This window comes from Seriola aureovittata, chromosome 2, assembly GCF_021018895.1.
Source record: "Seriola aureovittata isolate HTS-2021-v1 ecotype China chromosome 2, ASM2101889v1, whole genome shotgun sequence".
In the NCBI taxonomy this organism is placed as follows: Eukaryota; Metazoa; Chordata; class Actinopteri; order Carangiformes; family Carangidae; genus Seriola; species Seriola aureovittata.
Window position 1 is genome coordinate 10,410,546 of NC_079365.1, and position 12,692 is coordinate 10,423,237.

The window sequence follows — 12,692 nt, forward strand, 5'->3', positions numbered from 1 at the left end:
ATGTCATGGTATGTGATAGTATGTGTATTCATTACCTTCACTCAGTCCAACCCTCACTATAATCCACAACATATATTAAAAATCATCTTTGACCTGAATTTCTTTTTAGTCACCACCTGGACTCATTTTCATCAGCAGCAGCATTGCCTCCATATCCATAAAGTCTTTCAGAACCTCATGTAAACACAGTATTTGAGGTCATCTCCATCCATCAATCATTCTTGCCTGGTCCAGCCCTCACACAACCCTCAGCCCACCTGTTCCCGCTGCCCAGCTCTCATCCTAATCCATCACATTCAAAACAGCTGTGATCACCACTCGACATCTTTCTTCCTGTTCTTACCCAATGACAGTTCAACCCTCATCTAAACCTGATCTTACCCACGTCCCCTCTCTGGCCACCCACGTGACAGGCCGTCCTAACCAGCTAAGTGGTAGATTAGCAGCATTACCTCTAAGTCAGCCTCTCTCCCAGACAAGGCAAGCCTGGTCAGCTGAGTGATTTTGTCATGTACCTCAGCTGCCCTGACAAATGTTAAGTTAAGTGCTCACAAAATTAGGTGAAATGCACTTGCTTAACTCACAAGATTGTGACCTTGATTTACAGAAAAACCAAAAGCTTGCAGCATACGTACAGTATAGTGTGTGTGATCTAGGTATTATATGAGTAATAGGTATTACTCATGTAATACCTAAATCACACTCTCATTCCTTACAGGTACAAAAAGAAAATCCCCATGATGTAAGTCATTAAATTTTAAGGTGAAGACATGTTTTAAGGTTAGGCATGTAGTAGTTGTGGTTGTGCACGGGTGTGTGTGTGTGTAACAAGTTACAAGTGAGACTAAACCAGAGACAGAAATTAGCCTGCCCAAAAAAATCTCATTCATTCTGCACCTGACTAAAAGTTTTTTGGTAGTGATGAGTTAACATTCCCAGCACCACATGATGATCTGTGCATGTGCTGAGTCTGAGATGGGCCGCAGGGTGTTTGTGTGCATGCGTGTGTGTGTGTGTGTGTGTGTGTGTGTGTGTGTGTGTGTGTGTGTGTGTGTGTGTGTGCGCGCATGTGTGTGTGTGTGTGTGTGTGTGTGTGTGTGTGTGTGTGTGTGAGGGGAGGCAGATCAGGGGGAGGGTGTGACTGTGGCCTGGTGGACCATAGCGAGAGAACAGTATGTAGGACAGGGCCTTGCACTAGCTAACCTATCCTGGCTGGAGCCATGGTTGGGCGTGCTGAATTTCTGCATGCATGATCAATGGCACTGAATAAAAAAGAGAGGAGAAAGACAGAGGCATGGGGGAGGGGGAGGAACAAGTTGGAACGATGTGAAAGGATATGGGTAGAATAGAGCTTTACTTCTGATTATAATAGTAAAGCAAGTCAATTTTGTGAGTGATTACCAATCTCAATACAACAGATTCAAGATGGAACCTTAAGAGAAAGATACACTTTGTGTTTGAGAAACTTTAGCTGACTTGTTTCATGGGCTTTAGCAACTGTTTTGGCAGATTTTAAAATCTGGTAAAGTATGTGTGAAAGCACAGTTTACAAAATGTTATGTATACAGCATGTGTGGGTGGGTCTGTGTATTCAGTATGGTTACATTGCCCTTTTTGTCTCTGCTTTTGCTCTATCCTATCTCTCTCCCTCTGTCTTGTTCTCACTTCTGCCACCTTAAAACACTGTGATAGTTTGTCCAGTCCAGGTCTTCACGGCTTTTGTTTCCTTGACCACAGCTGACCCAGAGTGGGAACCCATTGTCTGTGAGCAACCTCTGACCTGTTAGGGCCTGGGACCTGCTCTCTCCCACCCTCGAGGCAGTTTGAAAGAGAGCTGAGAAGGGGACTTGAGAGAAAATAGTTAGAGAGGCAGCCTCTGACTTTTCAGGCTCTGTCAGCTGTATGCCTCAGTAGCAGCAGTTTTTAGAGTCAGAATCCATCATTTGCATGTGATGCAAAATGTAAGCAAGCAACAAGTACTTCAAGTAAGACTTCATTGAATTAAATGCAGTTAATGGATAATGAAAAAGGATAAAATGAGATGTTTGTTGATGGATAAAAGACGAAAAAAAAGTATTTTAAAGCGGAAGCCAGGAAGCCATGTTTAAGCGCTCCATTTGCTGTGGGTGTTTTTTCCACCTGGCAGGTGGCGAGCCAAAGAAATCATTACATGAGAGAGGACAAGGGAGGAAACAGGCACACCTGTGGTTGCGCCAGGAGCCCCACCTCCGTTCTCCGAGCACAATCCCTCCATCCCCCAGGGGAAGGTGTGGCAAAGGGAGAGAGACAAAGGGAGGAGAGAAAGGGAGAGGAAGGAAGAGATTGTGGGGGAGATTTACAGGCCTCTTCAACAGTTGACTGAAGGTTGAGTTAACCTTTTATTAATCGTACGCACACAAAACAAAGTGGACTGACGGTGTTGGAAGGCTCTGAGAGGCTTCTAAAGGCGGTTGTGGGCTTCCTGCGAGCACAAACAGACCACAACCTATTTACCCAGATAACACAGGACAGTGTGAGTGTAAGAAGCAGAGGAGATCTACACTGTAACACCTCACAGACGGTTGGGCGGACGAACATAAGGACACACACATAACACAGAAGCTGCACAAAGGCTTCTGGTTACATATCAGCAGAGACCTAACACTTAAAGACAGATTGTCAATACTGAGCTTGCCACCATGTAAATTAGTATGGCAATCACAGTTTGTTACTGTCTATCCATCACTGCTGTACTGAGTGCATTATTAACTCCCCTATAACTAATTATGTGTTATCTCTTGTCACATCTACAAAGCTTTGCTTGGCATGACATTAAATTACAGCATCCATTCAGTCCAAAATGAGATGTTCATTCAAAAGTGACACATACTTAATACTTAAAAAAAGCTTTGATGTACTCTTTTTTTTTTTACATCTAAATGGATGCATATTTATATTTATGTACACCAACCCTTTATGCTCATAACTTAATGTCTGCCCTGACTTCTTCAAGGGCGAGATGATGTCGCAAAGCAATTTCTGGAAATGACATCAGGACACATACAGATAGAGTCACGATCCATCTTTGAGACCATCGTCGTGCCGACCTAAAAGAACGGACTGTGCAGTGACTCATCATCTCTTTGTCTGAAGACGAGCTGTGGGTAATGTTAAGTTTTATCACATGATGGATTTCACACCATGGCCTCGGTGCAGGACGACAGAAAGAACGGGGGTACAAAAAGGGAAAGAAAGAAAGGGAGAGTGAGGATGAGAAAGACAGAGGAGAGGATGAGGAAGTGTGTGAGAGAGTGGATGGATGGTGTTTTTTGGGAGGGGGGGCTGTTGGAAGGAAATCCATACCTCCTCTCTTCAAACTACCTTACACATACACACACACACACACACACACACACACTCACACACACACACACACGAACAAGTGGAGTTGCAGTGCGTCCCTGTATCTCTTTTAATCCTTTTTCCACTCCCCCCCTCCATTTCTTTTCACAGGACCTATCAACGCCATTCCTAGCTGCTATTTATAGGAGACCACTGTCCCCCTGTCCCCCTGCCTGAGTGTAGATCTGTGTGAGTGTGTGTGTGTGTGCGTATGTGTCAGGGGGAACCTCAATAAACCAATGCTTCTCACTCCTAATCTCAATGTGGTGTGATTCACTGAACAGGATATATGGGAAAGCCAGTTACAAAGATAGGTGTGTGTGTGTAGGGGGAGGGGTGAATGAGGTTGATTTATCCCACCTGTCCAGTTGTTTCCGGTGCGACTGACTGCTGAAATGTATTCCACGAAGGCCTGGGAACGCACAAATCATCCCTGGAAAGTTGGAAAGTGTGTGTGTGTGTGTGTGTGTGTGTGTGTGTGTGTGTGTGTGTGTGTGTGTGTGTGTACTGCTTTTGATGTGTCTGTGCATGTGCATGCTAATTGTAGGCACTAAAACTGGATATATTGAGATTCCTATTAGACCAACACGTGGTTCAGCACAGTACAGCCGCTTTACTTGCGTGCTGCAGTGTGCAGGGCCTACAGCTGATAGAAGGCTGTGGTTATTGATTTATGAACACACAGTTAAATTGCACTCTGCTTTGTGGCCTAATCAGCATCCGACACATTAGGTCTCCACATCATTTTTTGAATGCATTTTAAAAGGATAGTTCACTCTTGGGGTAAAGGCCTCAACTCATAGATGCAATTCTCTACAGGCTGTTTAAAGCTCTCAGTGATAAATTGTGACATTAGTTTAGCTTAGCTTTGTTGCTAAATGTTTATGCTATCAAGGAGAAAAGTAGTAAAATACAGCTTTAAACCAAAGGTAGTACAATAAAACTATATTATGTGTCTATAAAGTTCCTAATGTAACAATTAAAGCTGCACAAATTAATATTTTTATAAACAACTGATCAAATTACTTTGCAGTTCTCCTCACTTCTATGGAGCGTGTTAGCATATTTAAGCTTATGGTCTTGGTTTTACGACCCACAGCTTGCAACTGTTGTCAGTGAAAGAACTTTGATAAAATAACTTTATGCCGCCTGCACAGTACCGAACAGGCACTGTTATCGACTAGCTAGTGATTTAGCAGCTAAAGGGCCAGATATTGGAGTTGGTGGAGAGCAAAATAAAGGGAAAAAGGAGAGTGAACAGGTGACATTTTGCCTGGTGGACACAAATCTGAATCCAAATGAATGTGAATGCTATTTCATATCTGCTGTATGTATAAATAGTAAGGTGACCAAATATCTGAAATGAAAACCAGGACATTTCCAGTTGGGCGGTCAATATATGATTAAAATATGTAATGTTTTTACCTATGAAATAAAAAAAAGGGGGACAGTCATGTATTTTTACCACGGTAACTGTTGTATTGTAACAAACTATTGTGAAGACCGACTGATAAAATGACGACTCCCTCCCTTTGAAGCAGTCATGAAATTAGTTTGAAGTATGTTTGTTTTTGTTAATTTACTGCCCGCTTATGAACTGAAATGAGTGAGCCAGCTAACCTTTTCTCTGCCTAGAGACAACAACTACAACAAAAAAGAAAAATCAGATTCGATAACTCTATTTTGGTGATTTAAGCTTCACTCCTGAAGCTGCTATAGCTAGCAGCCGGCTCCTTCTGTTGGCCAAAACAAGCGCAACGCTAGATGTCTTTTTTTAATCACAAACGTTAAAAATGGGGACATTTCCGGGAAAAGCTCCAACCAGTGACAGGCAACCAATAACGGGGACTGTTCCTGTAAAACTGGGGCATCTGCTCACCCTAGTAAATAGGCAACTGTTTGCTAACATGCCAACAGGTTTGCTGACACATTATGACAGATAATGAGGTGATAATATGACAATGTTGTGTTTACATCTTAATTCTGCTACCCCCATGAAAAAGAAATGCAAAACTTGTTTACATGGCCTCACTGCCACAGCTGCTAAAACAAAGATTCCAGATTATATTTTTAAGATTAAGATTATTGAAGACCCCACCAAACCACCAGCAGTCTTGTAAATGACTAATTGTGTCACAGCCCCAATATGAGGAAACCATTTAATACAGTATACATACACAGTTAAATAAACACTGTAATAAATTAAATGTTTTATTAGGATACAAAGAAAGAGGAGGGTGGAAGATGACAAATCATACATCATACAACTGAATTGATCAGAAAGGGTTTAGTTGAAAAAAAGGTGTGATACAAAAAACCATAAAAGAAACTGACTGAGGAGGTGTGTGGACAGGATGAATGACAAGCAAAGGGTTTACGTATTCTTTATTTATATATATTTTTGTGTGAAATTCATGTTTCTGTGTATGTGTGTTCAGCTGTGCCACAACAGAGTGAAGGGAGGAGAGAGCAGAGGGGGTCCATTGTGGGTCTTTGTGTGCCTCAGATTGTCCTCTTCTCTGGGAAAGTGGAAACTCAACACTTCTCTCCAGAGGTCTGGTTACCAGGTGAGAGAGGAGGAAAGAAAAGGGAAAAACAGAGCAGGAGAGTGAGCGAGGGAGAGCTGCATAGGTGTGGAGAGAGAAATAGAAAAGGAGAGGCAAGAGAGAAAAGACTATGAGAGTTTGGGCATGAGAGCTGGAAAGAGAGATGGAAACTGAGAGAGGCTGAGCGAGATCAAGAGATGAACACAGAGATAGGAGGAAACAGCCACAGAAAGAATAAACAGAGAGAAGCTCAGATTTTGGTTTAAATCCCACAAGACTCCAAAAATGGATTATCGAAGTGAAACAATCCTGAACAAATTTCAAAATGTATCGCGTGCTGTGTTAACTCATCACATGTGGCCTGTAGATAAAGTAATGGTGTGGAATTAAAATATTATTAGTGCTGTGTCCCATCTACACTGAAATCAAAGCCATAGATGAATAAAGGGATTAGATCATGACCTCATCCGAAGTAATTCAACTTGTTATAAGCAAATATCAGATATGAATGTCAACATGTCCCAGCTTAATAATAAAAACCACTGCTGTGATCTTTTCCACATCCAAACATGAATCTAAACTGAAACCAGTGGCACTCTTTTGTAACTTAGTTATAATATAACTCCTCCTAGTGGACACTTTTGGGACTTTTTGACCAAAATGAACTCTCTTCAACTTTTCACATGCTCTGAAATGAAACAAGCGTCACACATCTTGTATCTAAAAATGTACATTTATTCACTTTTGTCACTTTTTACAAACTATATATATAATATATATAATATATATATAGTTTTTTTTTTTTTTTTTACAAACACAACCTTTAACCCTGAACACCAAAGTTTACAAAGTACAAAGAGGAGGTACACTATCTAGATAGAAGAAATATCACTCAATTATTCCAACATATTCTAACTTGATTTTGATGTTTCAAGAGGTGCATGACAAAAGGAATGGTTTAAAAATACAGGCGGTTTAACTAAGATGGGGGTTAAGAATATCTGAGGTGACTTTCAAATAAGGAAGCCCAACCTCTTCCTTGGACCGAGTATACTTATTTTTCACTTTTATCACACTGAATACCAAATAATTTATGAAACTCTTTCCCTTTTTTCGTTTATATCATCACATGCAAATCATATCTGCCCCTCTCTGAAAGAATGAGGATTTTCTACTTGAAACTTCCTTTTTTACTGTTGTTTGTTACTCAAAGCTTATTTGGTCGGAGTCAAAAATTCCAATTACATCAGTTTCCGTGTTATCAACCAGAGAAAAATGGAACGAAAATAAAAGAGTAATATTTCAGAGATCTCTGATCAATGTACAGTACTATTTCTGATGTGTTTATGTGCGTATGAAAGTGAAAGAGGAGAGGGAGGTGGGGAGAGGATCACAGGAGTGACCATGTGTGTTTGACAGGAGTGTTTTTGTGGATGGCTTCTCTCTTTCTCCCCCGATATTGTCTGGAGTGGATTGTGGAGGCGGCAGCTCTGAGAACAGCTGCTTCTGACAAACACTGCGTAAACACTATGTGTGTCACTTGGGGATTGAGTGTGTGTGTGCAAATGTGTGCCTGTGCTTTGAGTGGGTGGTAGGACACTTTTAAAATTGCTAAGAGGAGACTAACCATCTATCTAATAACCATTTGGTCTGTTTGAGACAAACATCACATGGCCACTAGAATGATGAGTCCTCTTTGGTTTTAAAGCAATCTGTCCATAATTAAAAACAGATAAATTAACCCGTTTGAACCTCTTTCTAACAGCAGCTTCCTGTTTAGATGTCAGAGTACAGAGTGATATTGACCTACTGCAATATCAAATAAATCCCCTGAAAATGTCAGCAATGAATGGCAATTCACCTTTACAAACACAATAGGTAACTCAACCGTGTCTGTAGCTGTGAGTGAATCAACTGTATGTGTGTTTAGCCATGTCGATGCATGTGTGTATATGTATAGCTATAAATGTGAGTACATGTGTGTGCATGCACATGTTTGTGCTTGTGTTGCATGCTAGCAGGCAGATACTGCCTGTCACTGTCCTCCATTATAAGCATAGTCTGCCTTGTTGTGCATGACCAGTCTGTTCTCGACGAAGTAGAAGCTGTCTGACCGGGTCTCATAAGGACGCTCCACCATCTGACGGACTGCAAAACAGACAACATATGCAAGTCAGTAATTAATAAGAAAATTTGTATAGCACTTTTCATACAAGAAATGTAGCACAAAATTCTTTCCAACAAAGAAATGACATGCACCAAGTGCTTCACATGAAAAGACATAAAATGAGCATAAAAACATGTTAAAAGCATTGATCTAAAATGAAAAACATTAAAAACATTAATGCAAAATGTGCAAACATTAATGCACTGCTCAGCAGCAAAGCAAATTTCAAAGCTAGTTAAAGGCTAAAATGAAGAAATAAGTTTTGATCTTTCTTTTAAAAAATACTTATTGAGCTGGTAACTGATAAAGGCTGCCTCCCCAATTTTCCTACGGCTCAATATTTTCCTAATTACAACAAAAGCTTTTTTTTTTTGTGTCCACGCATTTACAATCAATGAATCTATGAAAGCTACACAACACCTGAAATGAATGGGTCAGTATTATTGATTAAGCACTTGAAATATGCACATTGAACGCATCGAAAGAGTTAGTGGTGACTGTAATCATTCCTCTTCTCCATACTGGCCATGAAGCGATTCACACTATGAAACTACACTGCAAAAGATTTGCGGAGGGTAGTCTGAGTTAAGTAAAGTTGGTATCCTTTAAAGTTTCAGGCTTTTTATTACAAATTTCCCTCTTTGTGCGCCACAGCAGAGGAGTACTTTCTGACTGTCACATGTCACACCAATAATAAAACTACTCCAACTGCCAGGATGATAATACCTTCATGATTTGGATAATTTTGACTCCAGGGCTTTTTTCAGGGATTTTTTTTTGGTTCTTTGAAGCTGGTTTAAAATTAATCTAAACTTGTTGTCAGTTCAACAAGACTTTAAGCCCAAACCTGCTAACGTGCAGGCTTATCGACACGTAGCTGGATAATGACAATGTTTTACATCCACTGAATTTCAGATACAAATGGCTCGCTTTCTAAACTACATAATCAAAGAATTTTGATATAATGATCATTTTTAGATGAGAACATGAAGGTTATTGACAAATCATTATGATATGCTGATGTAATCACCACAATTAAATTACATAAACTCATACATGATGCAATTTACATATACATGTTTGTACACAAAAAAACCTAATTGTGAGCGATATAGTGAGCAACAGTGAGTATTGAAAGACAAATAAAGCCACAACAAACAGCATTTAATTTGAAATTAACATGGGAATTTGTCATTTGAACAATGCCAAAGCCGCTGAAAATTGACTCAACGTCACTCGTACTCTAAACCAGATTCGCTAGTAATATCTGAAGTTTAACAGCGTTGAAAGTGTGGAAACAGTTGAAGCACCATGTAGAAGAAATGGCACCATTAACACTGCATGAACACACATAAAATGAGACTTCTGTCCAAGAATCTATTGCCCCAGTGCATGCTGGAAGGATTCCCAACACACCTACCTCATAGACCTGCAACTGCATGATCAGCACTCAGACAATCGTAAAAATGCTGATAAATGAGACTGCTGACTCTCATTAATATGCATGTTTACACAGCAAGGGGCTCAAATATCAGTAAGATCTTCTACTTTACAGAGAGAGTTAGTATTAACTGCTGATCTGTTCTTCTGGAATTTCCATAATACACAAATTACAGATAAAAAAAACTAAAACATCTGGCATCTCCTAGATATCTAGATTTCTTCAACTTGACAATGTAGCACACAGCATACAATATACTTCGATATTGTCATATATTATTTTCAAAATAAGCAAATTCAAGGAAATTTCAAGTTTTACTTGTAACAGTCATGGAAAATGGGACTCACCCAGGCTCTCAGACAGCTGAGGGAACTCGTAGATGTGCTCACAGGTGTTACGGCTGTTTGGGATACAGAAGCCAAAGTCAAAGTCAAAGCTCTTCAGCAGGTGATCACGGAAGTAGTGCCTCTCGATCATGCGGAAGTTGTTTAGAGGCCGGTTTCCAACGGTGAATTCCACCCTGATTGAGTCACAGGCAGAGAAGGGAGACATTATAATAGCAAGCCTGCTCTTGTGTAATTATCATGTTATTACAGTCAGTGCACAAGTAAAATATGTGTGTGAGTGTGCGTAGCTGATAGAAAACAAGACTGCAATTGTCTTCATTGTTTGTTTATGGAACAGGTAAGTGTGTTTTTCTTTGCTGTGTGTTGGTGATGTGTGAGTCACTCACGTAGCTCCCACGGTCCTCAGTCGGAGGAAGGCTGGGGTGAACTGGTAACGTACAAATCGGCCTGCGCTGGCATCTGCCTCTCTGTTCTCCTCATCATCCTCTGAGAGCCACAACAAACCAACAAACCAGCCAAACTATTTCTGATCAAAATAACCAGCAATGAATGTTTCTGGACCTGGTAAAAATGTTATTCATTTCAGGCTAATAACAAGAACAAGCAGGAAGCCAGCAAGCCATTGGGTCAATACATTCGTTTTACAGTCAACAAGATGCATGAGCATTACAGAACGAACACTAAAATAACACAATACATAGAGTGGGCTAATATACAGTACCTGTATGTGGGGGTTTGGCAATCTCAAATAGGACAGTGCTGGTCTCCAGGTCTCTGATCTTAAAGCGCACAAAGTCAATGTTATAAATATTGTCCTCTGGTTTACAAAGATACCCTGCAACAACGACAGGCAGAGGACAGAGGTTATAAACATTGAAATGCTTTTCAAGCCAACGTAGTTAATATGTATCCTGTTAAAACACAAACAGGCTGCTCTGACATGCACAAAGGTTATATGCAAAACACTGTGCTTGACTTTGCTGACACTTGTTGACATAGTTTTGCTTGTACACCCAGCACACACAACTCTGCAACCATAAAATAACATAAAGCTTTTAATGATCTCTGTGGGGCTACTGTGAGTTATACAGGAAAACAGAAAACATGAAGCCAACGAGAATATTTTGCAATAATGAAGATTAATGGAAAATATTGGAAACGACAGAGAAATTAAAAACACTGTTCATATCTTCATAATTTAACAATTACATTTAACAGCGGCTCTCATAGGGGGGAAGTTGAGCATTGAATGTAATTCCCTTTTATTTCCTTTCTTATTTCATGTGATGCCTCAACAGCTGTAAATGTGGGCTACCAAACTGATGAGAATCTACAGTGCTATAAACAGTATATTTCTATTTCATTAAGACCATGCAGAGGGTCTTCGTGGCCAATCCTGACTGTGATGCCATAGCAGTGATCTGTGAGGTCATTTGTATCTGACAATTTTGAAGAGTTTGAAGTTATAATATCTTCAATTAAAGTGACACAACAGAGAAAATTTTGTATCACAAACGTCCCCATCATTAAATCCCCAGTGTCCACTGAGCTAACATAGAAACAAATGTTTTTTCTATGAGTTAAAGATTAATGACCTCCTATTTGTTTGTGGTGTAAGGTATGTATTATCTTGCATAAATATAACAGATGTAATATAATACCATATTAGCCTTCTCTCCATTTTTAAATGACAGGCACGTCAGTCAGTGCAACTCTCGTGTTATGTCATGTGTAAATGTAATGCATTCTGTAGCTTGTAGCCTTGTAGAGACTCGGTCACAGATATGTTCAGGCAGCACATTAAGCATCGGTGGGTCCACGTTAACCGACACACAAGCGGTAACAGAGAGACTCAAACCTCGCGTTGCCACCCGCAGCCCCAACACATCCTCCGGCGTGATGTGTCCACTCTGTTTCCGCAGGTCTTCCTCCGTGACGGGCCTACTGTCCACCTGGCTCCTCCGGGACTTGAGCCTCTTTAGAACCCCTCCGCCAGGCTTGCGGTCCCGCGGAGGAGCCGCAGTGCTGTGCCCGCCGCTGGAGACGTTTTCAGCAACAGGCGCGTCGCTGCGGGCTTTGGCTCCGCTCATCTTTGACTCTCCTCGGCTCCTCTCTGCTCGAAGGAGTAACTGCTGTCTCCCCCTCTGATAAAAGCTAGAAGAAGAAGATGGCGCCGTAGATGTCGAGTGTCGAGAGAGGTGTCGGTGAACGGTCAAGCTCTTGTTTTTGTTAACACATGCTGTACAGTTGCCATGACAACTCGTCTGTGAGCTAGAGGAGAGTGTGAAGAGGTTCATCGAAACGTCCACCAGGGGGCGACGGACACAACTCCTTCACTCAGCTCTGAAAAACACTGTTAGTAGTAGAAGTTGTTGTCCTGCCGCAAGTAATGGCACAAAAGTATCATCAGCAAAATAGAAAAGTACTCAACACGGAGAAAAATTACCTCAGCCTGGCATTTTATTGTGTATTGCATTAATACATGCTATACTGTTGTAAAGGATTGAGATGAGTCTAATATTTGGTGGTTTGATAGGCTACTCACTTTCCATTACTAATAATGTCCTAAAGTCATTTACTGTGCTTTTCAATGTCCAGTTTCGCTATAGACTTCGGTATGTTGTATGAATTTATGAAAGATAATTCAAATCCTTTCCCAGTCAACCCAAACCATACACACACACGCACACACACACACACACACACACACACACACACACACACACACCACACACACATACACACACACACACACACACACACACACACACACACACACACACACACACACACACACACACACACACAGG

General features: G+C 40.8%; 1 protein-coding gene across 2 annotated transcripts; it reads right to left on the minus strand.

The window, feature by feature from the left end:
• Window positions 1-5,579: 5,579 nt before the first annotated feature.
• LOC130162050 (protein unc-119 homolog B-like) lies at window positions 5,580-12,349 on the minus strand. Of its 2 annotated transcripts, none has more exons than XM_056365502.1 (5): window positions 11,741-12,349; window positions 10,604-10,661; window positions 10,269-10,368; window positions 9,883-10,055; window positions 5,580-8,075 (listed from the first exon to the last, which is right to left on the minus strand). In XM_056365502.1, exons 1-5 carry the CDS (start codon window positions 11,768-11,770, stop codon window positions 7,963-7,965), a joined length of 474 nt encoding a protein of 157 aa, XP_056221477.1. In that variant the 5' UTR covers window positions 11,771-12,349; the 3' UTR covers window positions 5,580-7,962. The 2 variants fall into 2 exon arrangements, with proteins under 2 accessions (XP_056221477.1, XP_056221469.1); XM_056365494.1 differs by having other exon boundaries at window positions 10,604-10,717; window positions 11,741-12,195.
• Between the last annotated feature and the right edge of the window lie 343 nt (window positions 12,350-12,692).

Bases quoted from the DNA above. Each gene is read 5' to 3' on its own strand.
- LOC130162050 (XM_056365494.1), bottom strand. From the start codon at position 12,179: ATGAACCTCTTCACACTCTCCTCTAGCTCACAGACGAGTTGTCATGGC. The intron at 10,718-11,740 runs GTTTGAGTCTCT...TCGTTGTTGCAG, and splicing joins GCTGCGGGTGGCAACGCGAG to GGTATCTTTGTAAACCAGAG. The intron at 8,076-9,882 runs GTGAGTCCCATT...TCTGTTTTGCAG, and splicing joins TCAGCTGTCTGAGAGCCTGG to TCCGTCAGATGGTGGAGCGT.